We start from the raw sequence: 14,019 nt of genomic DNA, 5'->3' as shown, positions 1-14,019 counted from the left end.
TTTCTCCGATCACAAATGCAGACATGGTTTAATGTAAAAAGACAGTATAAGTCATTATAATCCGTAATTATGTCCCCACTGGATGCAACAAATGCCTCGTTTATAATGGGTTTTAATGTTTATGTCTCGTCGCTCCGGCTGGACAGGGCATCACAATATGGTAAAGGGGTGTAACATTTCTGTCACTCGCTTGAGGTATTCGGCCAATCACAACGCTCTGGATAGCTGGCCAATCAGAGCACACCTCGCTTTTCAGACCGATGAGCTTTGTAAAAATCGACGCGTTTCAGAAAGGCGGGGCATAGAGGAGAAACAATAATGTACAGTATGTGGAAAATAATGTGTTTTGTGAACCTTAAACCGCATAAACACATTCAATTACACCAAATACACAAAATAATGTTCTTTTTAGCAGCATCATATGACCACTTTAAACAAGCCGTCTGATGGAGCCTTGAGTTTACTTCCACAGATGTGGCCAGAGTGCTTGCCTAAATTCCAAGAACCGTAAATTCTGACCACAGCCGCAGTAAACGACACACACAGCTAGATGGCACATCAGCAGGTTTCGTTTCCAAATGAATGTTAAACAAACAACCAGAGGCCTGTTATTGGACATAATAGAGGTTATGGCCGAGAAAACTGACCTCAAACCAGCACGTTCATAATCACATCTGCACAAGCTAGGGTCAAACCTAGCCCTTTAAAAAGGGGAGATAATTTGAAGTACTTTTTCTGCTTTCCTCCACAGGGCAAACAGTGGATTAATCACAGAGACGGACCAGGAGAGAGAATGTAAGGCTGTGTGTGTGTGTGTGTGGGAGAGAAAAAAACAGACATTGTTCCATAAGCTTCGCAGGACGCCTGAAAGGTTTTGTTGAGAAGTCGACCCTTGAACTAATCCAGATTCACACAGTTAAACAGAGACGGGAACTTCGGGAAGGAACGCCAAAGCAGGCCTTTTGTCATTCCTGGCCTTTAGACCTGAAATTACCTCACTAACTCCCTTCAGGCTAAAACCCATTAACATTCAAAAGACAGCTCTAATTATTAAATGCTCTAAATATTGCGCGATGAAAGCCGTGCTGTTGTAGTGTACGTCGTTTGTACAGACACATCCTCCCTGCGAAATATTTTATTGCTGGAATTTGTTCTGTGATGCGGCTGAAATGAAAGCCACATTCCTGGGTAGTGATTTACAGACTTTAAATTAGATGCCTGAGCTCGAACGCTGCTCAATCTTTAGCCCAACATAAACACAGCACTTATTCTCTCAGCGCATTGTGAAATGATAAAGCATAAATAAGCCGTGCGTGGAAAAAGAAGCTACATCAACATGGTGGTTGTTCCAAAACAAAGCCTTAAAAAAAGCTTTTAAACTCCACATTACAAATACTCAGGGAAACAGAACGTGCAGCAGTACTGGACGAGCAAAGACTAAGGCTGATAATACACGGGGCAACTTTTTTTGAGCATTGTTGCTTGGGCACTTTCCCATTGAGAATGGTTAACAAATTTCTATTTGGATACTTTAGATCGGTCGTGGGCCCTGTGTCTCACCTGGTTGCCCGTTGATGGCAACACTGCTCAAATAATTGCCGTGTATCATCAGCCTAACCTTCAGAAATGTCTAATATAAGCCAGTAAGTAACATGTTTAGCGTCTTATAAATGACGACTTCTTGCTTCTTGACTTTATTAGCTTTGTTGTCAATGTCTGTGATCACTTTGTTTATATATTTCTGCTGGGAAGCTCCACCCACTGTTAAATCTTATTGGTCCAAAGTTCTACTCCTCATAACTAAACATTAAATGTCAAATATCTTATAATTGTTTTTTTATTTTACAATTGCTAATACCAATTTTGATACTACTGAACACAAAAATGTTTTAAATAAATATTAACATTCATATTAATCATTTAATTTGAATATCTAACTTAAAAGATGCATTATATACATATAAAAACAAATATTAATATACATTTTCAAATAAATTAAATTAAACATAACTTCAAGATTTTCCAAGTAAATGTTCAGTAAAACTGTAATTATAAACAAATAAATACATTAAGAGCAGTGTTTGTCTCTGTTTTTCCTGTTAATATTATATAGATTCTATATAGATAATACGATATAGATTCATATTATCAACATAGCAGACAGAGTAAGGTCTATTTGGCTGCTCACAATGCACAGAATTTGACATAAATGTGTTTATTTTCACTTTAGATAAATAGCCTGTGTGTACATTCATACCTCGCCATTTTGACTCACAGCATTATCATATGTATACACAAAAGCAGCCATCTATGGCAAGCCGTTTTGACTTTTATTCATCAAGAATTCATATCCTGAGAATGAATAAAAGTCAAAAGGGCTTGCCATAGCCATCAGCTAGTCAGCCAGCCCTCTGGTATCAAATCGATAGAATGAGTGATACTGTTTGATTTTTAATATGCCATTTTTGTAAGTACCTCAGAGCATTATCTTCATTGAGAAACATTTTAGCTGACAATATGCTGGTTGAAACTGCCGCGTTTGTCTCGTTAAAGCAAGTACACGATGGAATCTCAGTAGGGCAAATGAGCCTCTAAATCGACATGCAAATTGAGATGATAAACTAATTAGATCAATCAGGGCTTTAATTAGGTTTTGTCAGCTTTCACAACCACAATGTCATACCACAGCTCCTTTCCACTAGGTAAATACAGCCAAATGGTGTAAATACAGCTATTTATAACTAGATGTGGATCGATGATTGGCATTTCTATTCAAGAGAACGCGCAGCAGTGATATTGTTGGATTATGAGGTGCTCGTGCTAATGATTCCAGGGATAATAAATGCATAATTCTATTGTTTACTACAGCTGCAGTCTCAAATGAAGCTCCGATCTCTCAGGGGACAAAAACAGCTGATGCAATGCTCCCTGGGAAGCCTTCCTATAAAGCCAGATCATTAAACTTCAATTAAAGGGCTTGCATTAAAATCTGTCATACTGGCTAGAGGTTCAAGGATGAGCTCTGTGAAACGTGACTTGTTTGAATTTAGAGCAAACATTAATTCTAGAGAGGAATTCAAAAATCAATCATCAAGTATACTGCGAGGATCTGGCGTTGTGCTAGAAATCCCACAATGCAACAGCTATGTTTGGAATAGCATACAGACATCCTATACTTACTACTGCAATATATGCACATTTTCTGTATGCATGGAATGAATAAGTATGCCAAAATTGTATTTACAATAAATTTTACGATAAATAAATGCATAATAATAATAATAATAATATTAAAATTGGGTGCCTTTTGCTATATTAAATATGCAACCTGATTTTTGTTTTTCATTGCATAATGCATTCACATAGTGTAGGCAGTAAGCAGTATTTACTGTATGGTATTCAGTAACTAGTAAGTTGGCATTCTATTCCAAGCCAATAAATGCACCTATCAGTAGTTTTTTTATATTGCAAGATAATATTTGTACATGGTACTGCAAATATTATTCACACATTATGCATTAGGCTGGAATGCCGCAGTCTCTCTCAAGGATGTTATATTTTATGACCTAATTTGTAATCTACATTTGTTTCTCTTCCCCCACAACATATATAGTAGCCAAAAGCTAATTAGATAATACAGTAAATATCATTAGGAGCAGTTGAAGAACACCCAGAAACGAAAATTCTGTGTATTTACGCACCCTTGTGTGGCTACAAACTTGGTTACAAATTAATTTCTTCCAAAGAAAAAAAAAGGTGAATTTTTAAAAAAATATCTCAGCTGCTCTTTTCCATACAATGAAAGTGAATAATACAATTGGAAATAAAGGTAGTCCATACCAGGTTTATTATCGTTAACTAAAATATATTAAATAAAAATATTCATTTTTGTTCATTGAAATGAAGATGAAATAATATAGAATATAAAAAACTTTCAACAAAGAAATGTTGCCTTGGCAACAAACTGAAATAAGTTTAAGATGAAACACTAACATTATTAACTGGAAATAAATAAAAACTAAAACTGAAATAAAAACACAGGTAACACTTTAGAATAGGGAACATATATTCACTATTGATTAAGGGTTTTCCCTCAATAAACTCCTAATTTGGTGCTTATTAATAGTTAGTAAGGTAGTTGTTAAATTTAGGTGTGGGGAAGGGTTAAGGGATCTAAAATATAGTCATGCAGAATAATGCATTAATATGTGCTTTATAAGTACTAATAAACGGACAGTATGCCAGTAATATGCATGCTAATAAGCAGCTAGTTAATAGTGATAATTGGACATTAAAATAAAGGACCTTAAAACACATAACAAAATTACTAAAAATTTAACTAAAAAATAACACTGAAAGTATAAAAATAAAACCTAAGTCAAAATATTAATAAAAAATATAATAGTACACTACAATAACACTGGTCCATACAACTCAAGCTCTAAATTTCAAGTCTTCTGCGGAATAGGCAGAAATTACTTTGCAATTTTCTGCTTGGCTGAAGTTTCATTATCGTTAACGGCAATTTTTTATTTTTTTTTCATCAAATGTCAATTTTTGTTTTATTTTGTAGTTCTCATTCAAGCTATCACATGATTTGATACTTCTATTGTGATTTATTTTTTTTGGAGCATGGCAATTCAATTCCTGTTAAATTTTATATGGAAAAGAGCAGCCAGTACATTCTTCGAAATGTCTCCTTTTGTGCACCACGGAAGGAAGAAAGTCATACAAGTTCTGAATGACATGGGTGAGTAAACAATGACTATCTTTGGGTTAAAGGGTTAGTTCACCCAAAAATGAAAATTAGCTTGTTTTTTACTCACCCCTGAGGCATCCTAGGTGTATATGACTTTCTTCTTTCAGATGAATTCAGTCGGAGTTATATTAAAAATTGTCCTGGCTATTCCAGCTCTATTATTGCAGTCAGCGGGTGTTGCAGTTGAACAGTCCACAAGTCGTCAAATAAAGCGCGCGCATTCATAATAAAACGTGCCTCACACGGCTCCGGGGGCTGAATAAAGGCTTTCTGTAGTGAATCCATGTGTTTTTATAAGAAAAATATCCATATTTCAAATCTAATAAACACTTTTCTCTCACTTCTGCTGACTGTCATACACTGAAGCCGTTCCGGCGGATGACACAGCACGTATGAGGGCACGTTTTATTATGAATGCACGAGCTTTATTTGACGACTTGTGGACTGTTCAACTGCAACACCCATTGACTGCAATGATAGAGCTTGGAATAGCCAGGACAATTTTTAATATAACTCCGACTGGATTCGTCTGAAAGAAGAAAGTCATATACACCTAGGATACTTCGAGGGTAAGTAAAACACAAGCTAATTTTCATTTTTGGGTGAACTAACCCTTTAACTACCAATTTAAATACTGAGTTTCATTAATTCTATGGCAAAGCTTTCCTACAATAAAAAGAGCATGGCTGCAGTTAAAGCAATGCACCACGTGATCAGAATGTACGTCTGTTCATCTTCATGCCTCATTCATGACTTTGCAAGCTTTCTTCAACCGTTAGAGTGCCTGCAGACTGCTTTCTAAGATGAGTAATTCCACACAAAGTCAGTTCAGTCGGCTGCCCTTCAGAGGGTGGGGAAGTACTTAACAGAAATCTTTTAAGAACGTGGTTTTACTCCGAGTAGGGAGGGAGAAAAGAAGAATCACACACACACACACACACACACACACACACACACACACACACACACACACAAGATCAAGGCATGTTCGGCTTGTTTTGGAGAAGTGAGGTCACTCATAAAACTCAGACATCTTCATTCCCATCTGTGACCGGGCTGCACTTGGCAGTGGCCTTGCAAAGGGACTCCCAAGAAAAGCCACTTGAGTTGGGCTCCAAAGAGCAGAGCTTGTAGCCGAACAATAGGTAGCTCGTCCCGAGGCAGGAAACCGAAGATGAGCCGGGGCATAATGCCGTGCGTCATCACGGCTGAAAAGGCCTTTCACTTGCAAACGACGTACAGAATGGCTTCATTTGCTGGGCAAATTAATTAAATTAATTACTCTTAGTAACAGCTGCACAAGTGGACACATCAACACATCCCTGTGTGTTTGATCAAGGTTATAACATCGGATTTTGGCAGCCTATTATTCATTGAACAGATACATTATTGGTGGCTGTTGACTCAGCAGTAAGTCTGACGGTGGAGCGCTGCCAGGAACACAATCCCTGCCAACTCCACCTGCCCGGGCCCCACTAACCCCCTCGAAGAGCCAGACACGTCACACAAACCTTAAAGGTCAAACTGAATAGCTTTAAGAGCAAATACAATAACACATTTTAGTCATTTTATCCATTTAATTTATTACAGTATTAATAATTTCATTTTATTTTTATTTAAATAATAATAATCCCACTAAAGATATGTATTGTGATTTAAAATATAAATTGCTTATATATACAGTATAATTTAAATAACATTGTGGAATTTATTTTGTGGTTTCAGTATTTTCAATTAATTATTTAAATTTTTTATTGTCCTCTTGACAATATCAATTTCTCATTTTTAATTGATCTTCATTTTGATGAACCAAGTTCTTTTAGTTTGTGTGTGAACAAAACGTTACTAAACATTACTTATAGCATGACTGCCTTCCAATAATCACAATAAGCTGTTTTTACTTTTGATAAGTCTTAGCTTTCAAATGTTTATAATGAAATTCAAACAGTAAAATACAGTTTTGATGCTGTTTAATGTGGCAAGACAGATCGATATATTGCCTCAGTTCAAGCGGCAGCGCACATGATCTGATCAGCTCTTCTTCTTTATTTCTATTTATAGCTTATAGGGTTGTGTTTGCGGAATGATGTATGTTAAAAGCACACGTCCAGTTTTGTGTGAGTGAAGGAAATCCGCTTGGGAGTGGAGAGATTCGTCCTCGCGCACATGGATCGCGAACATTATGCGCTCTCGACATTGTCATTAAGATCACACTATAGAAACCGCCTAAAATTAGAAATTTACTAAAAACAAGCCTATGGCAAGACATTTGGTAGGGGGGCACCTGGGGTGGCCAGCCAAATTTCAGGGGGGGCCGGTGCCACCCCTGGCCACCACGTAGACACGCCTCTGCGTCACGTTACATTTACCTCAGGAAAGCCATTCAATATCCATAGCTTGTTAGTCAACAAGAAAAAACCTCTAGAGATGATAAATGCAAGCACTATATTGCATATTTATTATTTTTTAATTAACCCAGTTAGTGATATCTTATTTAATGTGTATTTGCAAAAATCTGTCATGAAAGCATGCTTTGAATATTATAAAAACAATCATTTGGGCATTTTGAATCTACAGAAATGTGCTGAGATTTCTTTGAGTTGTGCAGGCGCAGCATTCATGTGGGGCTGCTAATAATATGGGGTGTAAAAAATCAACAGCAGGTCAGTGCATGTTTTTTAATGGGCACATCCCATCATGCATCAGCATACTAAAGAGCAGACCCTCACAGAATTTCACAGAACGAAATGCAGATTTACTCCCATCCCCTGCCTCCCGCCTGTTTTTTTTAATTAAAATTTTTTTTATTAAATGTTTTGTCTAAATATTTATTCAGTTTAATACTCAGGATCGTTTTACACATTCAAATTGATTCCACAGAAATCTGCAGATTTTCTCCAAATTCAGCACTGGCTAATGAGGAAATGAGGAGACAAACCTCTCGTAGTGTCTTCGTGTACATGTGGCGGCACTGGTGCTTCCCGGGTTGCCGCCCAGTTCATCATATACATTTTTCCACTGTCGGCGCGCTGTGATCTGAAACGAGAAGCGGGAAGTTTATTATGAGCGACAAGGACGTTCACATAATGGATGTGAACAGAAATTAAATTAACACAGATATTAGCATTCCACTATTCATGCATTCAACATTCAAGTTGGGCTTTCTTTATTGTCGAATGATGAAAATAAGAGGGTCACTCGATGCATATTAAACAGATCCCGTAAGCTTTCTACTTATTAAATGACACAGAGCGCATGATGTCCCACGCAAGGTCATAAGATTGAGTTTTTGAAATTAAATTGATGTATCGGACTCTTAACTGAATAGGAAAAAAGAAAACACATACTCGATTAACATAGTTCGCATACACAGCGATTAATATTCATGAGAGACCTTTAGTGCATTCAGCGTACGAGGGTTAAAAGATTTTTAATGGCCATTTCCCGCAGCTAATAGCTGCCTCTCTCAATAAAAAGCATTTTGTGGAAAACCGCATGCATCAAGTGCTGGGAAATTAATGCATGTGTGATTTAGTCATCCAGGCAAATGCATTCACCACAGACTAGTTACATATATTCTCACAGTGCTCCTGAATACAGTATGTACCCGATGTCCCCAGAGACCTAATCACTGCAATCTCTTTGATTGTAGAAACACTTCAATTGTGCTCTACTTTCCTTCGGTAACTTGACTCATTGAGTAGGGCATCTGATGTCTCCTACGGCATTTAATGAAGCGTTTGCATTTGCTCTAAACTCCCTCAGTCATAACAGCCCTTGACTGCTGTTTGCTTTAACATCGCCATTGAGTATGAGACAGGTTTTCAGGGTCTGGAGTACAGTTGCGGTATTAAAACACAGTCAAGTACAGTTCAACCTCAGGCGAGGAGTTTAATCTGATCTTCTTGCGCACTGTAAATGTTTCCAATGACATCATGGCTCCTCCTGCATGATGATTTTCATTACAGATGTCAGCTGCATTTAAAGCCAAGCTTTCTGTGGCAAAGACAACTTTGGGGAGCCAGGGGACATAAAAAATTATTGAGAAAGGCAGGCAGCGGTATCAATACGCCAGATGAGAAGAGCAAAAAAGTGGCTTCCTGTTTGCTCTTAATCTAAACAGCTTCAGATGAATGAATACCCAAAATATCGAATAGCTTGTCGCATAGAAGGGACTTTATTGTTCTCACCATACTTTCGCAGAGCAGATGTCAGATAAGCTGCCAAGTGAATTTCCTTTATTGTGCAGCTCACTTGTTGCACAATAATGGTCCCTTAAGAGCCTCAACATGGGTAGTGAACAGGCCTCGACCAATTTCCTCCACCGCAAAAGGGTTACACGTGTTTTCCACTTGTACATTTTATAACAACTGCGAGCGCTCTGGCCAAATTTGGATTTGAGAGAGTTCCGCATCTAGGCCAGAGTCTAGTAAACACACATTACAAAGCAGGCGAAAAAACCCAAAAAAACCAAACTCTTGTTTTTCAGGAATCTTTCAGAGCCAAAGGAAAAAGCATGCTGCCAACGGCACTGGATTTCAAACAAATTGTGTAAACACTCACCACCTCGTATCCTCCCAGTTTCTGAGCCGCTTGAAACATAGTCCAAAGGTTTACTGTAAGAAGGATAACAAGGATGACGATTAGTTCCACAGGAGAGCAGTGGGAAACATTCACATGTTTCGGGATAGCATACTACTATAAGTATTCATGAGTAGTGTACACTACGCATGTTATGAGAATTTTCCTGGGCATGAAACACCCCGATGACCTGCTATATGCAAAAATGAGCAGTATGCACTACTGTATCCCACAATGCAATGTACTCCACTTTCAACTTGACCTTTCATTTTAAGTGTGGTCATACGACTGGAAGTAATTACAGCTATGTTTTAACATCCCATTTCACTCATTATTTGATCCAACTGCTAGAAGGTAAGACAATTTTACACTAAATTAAATTAGAAAAGGGCAAAATACAGTTTAATTTTGGAGATGATAATTGGGGCACAAGGTAACAAATTACTGTTTAAAATAGTCAATTCAAGTCAGTTTTATTTGTATAGCATTTTTCACAATATACATTAACTCAAAGCAGCTTTTCAGAAAATTATGATGCTTATAATGCTTACAATACCTTAATATCTTCATGCCTTAAAGTCACATTTTATCAGATTAGAGCTGGGTGATAATATCTTACATCACGAGATGATATAAACAATCAAGCAGTTGAGATTTGCAACAGTATACAGAATTTATAGTAATGCCGATTGTCTAGTTTTCACTACCTACTTTTTAAATACACTCTTACAGAAAAAAGGTTCTTTGTTTGAATCTTTGGCTCCATGAAGAACCTTTAGCATCTATGGAACCTTTGCATTGCAGAAAGGGTTCTTTATAGTGGGAAAAAAGGTTCTTCACACTAAAAATGGTTTAATGGTTGATGTCATAGAAGAACCATTTTGGGTTCCCCAAAGAACCTTTTTTAAAAGAACCATTATTTTCTTACAGTGAAGTGGATTTTAATAATATAATCAATCTTTTCCCACTGTGAAGAACCTTTTGTGCAATACAAAGGTTCCATGGATTTTAAAAGTTCTTCATGGAACCATCAAGTTCCAGAGTGTTCTCTTAAGTACTGTTTACTGAAAGGTTCTTTGGGAAACCCAAAATGATTATTCCATGACATCACTGTGAAAACCTCCTTTTGGAACCTTCATTTTTAAGAGTGTAGTAGTGTATACTGTGCAGCATATAGTACGCTAGTATTCTATTCCGAACACAGCCATACTAACACATTCTTCCAATCAATTGAACATCAAATTAAAACATGACTTGAAACGCTTGTCAACAATCCATTCCCCACCATTTAATTTTCACCATATGAATGCTAATGCTAAGCAGTGGCCTCTTAGAAAGTGAGCGAGAACAGGAAAAAAAAGAAGAAACTAAATACATTTGTGTCAGTTTAATGAAGCAGAGCTGTGCCACATTTATGAATAAGGCACAGCAGAAATTAATGAGGGACTTTGCTGCTGGGGGACTAATCAATCAAGATTCAATCGCCACACACACAAAACCACTGCATTTGTCAGAGCGGTGTTTGTCTGGCCTCATATCTTGCCATATTGATTTTTGCTTCCTCCCAATAGCTACTTCTGATTGACTGTCGGGTTACAGGGCGAGCAGTTTTTAAGTCAGCTGAATGACATTAAACTTACAGCCGAGAGCTTCTCTCTCTCTCTCTGACACTTTGATACATCAGTAAAGCACAAATACTAGTGAAAAAGTGTGCAAAAATGGTACCTTTAGAGGTACAACAGCTTGTCACTGGGGCAGTACCCTTAAAGGGACAACTTTGTAACTTATCTACCTCAAAAAGGTGCCTAGAAGTACTGTGGCGGCTTTTTATTTTACATTCTTGGATTTTTTTTTGGTCTGTTCCCACTGGTGTTTCCTTTCTTCATGCATTTTTTGTCTTCAATATGACTCTCTACATATTTTTAGATTTTAGTTGACATAATTTTAAAACACTGGTCCCCATGTTCAACCCTGTTACCATATTTTTTTCTTTTTTTAATTATTTTACATACATATATATATTTTAAATAATTATATTTCTTTTTTCAAGAAAAAGTTCTCCTGTTTTTCATTTTATCTTATGTCTTGTTTTGTTCGCCTGTAGGGGACAATGTTAAAATATCAACCCTGTTTCTGTGCTTTTGTATGGTAAACAATTAAAAACTGAAAAGTAAATATTTATAGAAATATCAGTTTTCGATGCAGCACCTTGTAATTCATCTGTAAAACTGTCAACACAGTTAATGTCAACTCTGTTACATTTCTGAAGGCATAATTATCTTTTAAACATCTATTAAAATCCATCCAAAAAAAGAAAATTCTGTCATTTGTACCATTTGTCATCTGTAATTTCAAACCCATAGGATTTTATTCATCTTTGTATCACAAATGAAGATATTTGTAATGGAATCTGGGAGATTTCGTCTCCTAATTTAAAAGGAAACTTCAAAAACTAAAGAGATCATAAAAGAAATGCATATGAATCGAGTGGTTTAATAAAGTCTTATAAAGTGGTTGTGTCTCTTCAGATGATGAACAGTTTGAATTTAGCCTTTTATTCACCTAAAAACACTGATCAACATCATTTTCATTTTTGAGTGAACTATCCCTTTAATTTAGCTTGGGCTGGCACAGTGCAATTTATGAACACTTCATCAAACATCACTTGTTAGATAGAGAAGTTTAAAATGTAATTTTGTTGCATAACAATTTTAAACCAGAAGATTGATGCCTGATTCACTTCCTTACTGCTTTCACAGAAGTATGAATCATCTTCTACAAGAACTGTGTGTCACACTATACAAGGATAAAAAAAGGTTTATAGTGACGAGCGTCTCTAGTGTGAATAAGAACATGGCAGAGTACATCTCATCTGTTCTCTGGGCTCACGCAGAGACTCCTACACTCATATGTGCATCTTGACGTAGGTCAAATATGTTTCTATTTGATCATGATAACCGTACATGATCCTTCTATATAAAACGCAAATAATAGGCTTCACAGTCAGTAAACAGATCTATTCCATAACTTAATGAGGCACTTTCCTGGCTACATAAACAGCTGCTGAGGTATTTTAGAAACCAGCATAATTTTGCAGCCTAGTTAGGTTTTGAAACACAGCTTTTATTTAGCAATGTGCAAAATCATTGAATATATAGACATTGAGATGGCTGATTCAAGCTGGATGTGGCTTATACATATTTCTATGCAGCAATTCAATGTTTTTCCACTGACAACAGTGTTGAAAATCAATGGGAAATATTATGAATAATAAAATATCTGCTTCCTGCATTTAGATAGTAATATATTGCTTGTATACTGTGTTTATGAGTTGAGCATTAAGCTACTTGTTTATTCACACCGAGCTGGATGTGTTACATTAAAGGGACCTAGAGAGCTGCCTGGAAATAATTGTATTTGAATTTTCTTTAAATTATGTTGACCTGCTTTGCAACTTTGAAATATAAATTACACATTTGTTGCTGTTTTGGGTCACTGTGAACACTGCAGAATGTTTAGTGCCAACTAGATGGACACATAATGTCAAAACTGAAAAATTGCTCATGTCTTTCCAAACCCATATGTGACCCTGGACCATAAAACCAGTCTTAAGTCGCTGGGCTATATTTGTAGCAATAGCCAAAAATACATTGTATGGGTCAAAATTATAGATTTTTCTTTTATGCCAAAAATCATTAGGATATTAAGTAAAGATCATGTTCCATGAAGATATTTTGTACATTTCCTACCGTAAATATATCAAAACTTAATTTTCAATTAGTAATATGCATTGCTAAGGAGTTCATTTGGATAACTGTAAAGGCAATTTTCTCAATATTTAGATTTTTTTGCACCCTCAGATTCCAGATTTTCAAATAGTTGTATCATACATCAATGGAAAGCTTATTTATTCAGCTTTCAGATCACGTATAAATCTCCATTTTGAGAAATTGACACTTAAGACTGGTTTTGTGGTCCAGGGTCACATATTGTTTTCTTTCTTCTGTGGCACGCAAATTTGGATGTTAGCATCATTAACGGCAAAGGCCATTGGTTCTCGCAATGTCATGTGACCGCAAATGTGATCTGAGATCTTCAATATACAGCTTGTCTTGTATGGAAAACAACATTTCCGACATTCTGCATAAGATATACTTTTGTGTTTCACAGATGATCCGGTTTGGAATGACATGAGGGTGAGTAATTTGCATTTTTGGGAAGCAGATACTTCCATCATGCTTGACTTTTCAAATGCCATCAATTTCGTGGAAGTGTCACACACATATTTTTTCAGGTTGTTGACTAAAGTAGCGCTGGAGATCTTCAGAGCTCTGTTATGGAGGAGGAGGTGAAGAAGCTGTACTTACTCTGTTTGAAGCCCAAGTACGGTATCCTCTCAATGGGAGTTTTCCTCTCTTTCATGTAATTATACAGCGACACCAGGAAGGCCTGCTCATCTGTGCGGCACTCCTCACCCATCTCCACCTTCGGGTTATCCTCAGGCGTCACTTTTTTACAATTGCTTCCACTACTGTTGTTCCTGGGCTTGGACACTCCTGATTTTGAGTCCCCCTTCATCTAAACACCACACAGCAAAAAGACATATTTAAGAATGTTGAAAAGCACGCTTGGTCTGTCATATAACATCACAAACTACATTATCTTATTATATTATATAT

The 14,019-nt window shown here is 36.7% G+C and overlaps 1 protein-coding gene across 1 annotated transcript in view; it reads right to left on the bottom strand.

Moving 5' to 3' along the window:
• Positions 1-14,019, bottom strand: part of LOC107596574 (AT-rich interactive domain-containing protein 5B) — a 132,057-nt gene that overhangs the window by 20,248 nt on the left and 97,790 nt on the right. Inside the window, exons 6-8 of the mRNA XM_016287331.1 lie at positions 13,708-13,918; positions 9,323-9,375; positions 7,698-7,795 (exon numbers count right to left, since the gene is read on the bottom strand). Of these exons, the coding sequence (XP_016142817.1) occupies positions 7,698-7,795; positions 9,323-9,375; positions 13,708-13,918 (362 nt within the window). The remainder of the gene's footprint in view (positions 1-7,697; positions 7,796-9,322; positions 9,376-13,707; positions 13,919-14,019) is intronic.

Source organism: Sinocyclocheilus grahami, unplaced genomic scaffold, assembly GCF_001515645.1.
Source record: "Sinocyclocheilus grahami isolate Dianchi unplaced genomic scaffold, SAMN03320097.WGS_v1.1 scaffold221.1, whole genome shotgun sequence".
Taxonomy (NCBI): domain Eukaryota; kingdom Metazoa; phylum Chordata; class Actinopteri; order Cypriniformes; family Cyprinidae; genus Sinocyclocheilus; species Sinocyclocheilus grahami.
This window is presented reverse-complemented; position numbering and strand designations above follow the sequence as displayed.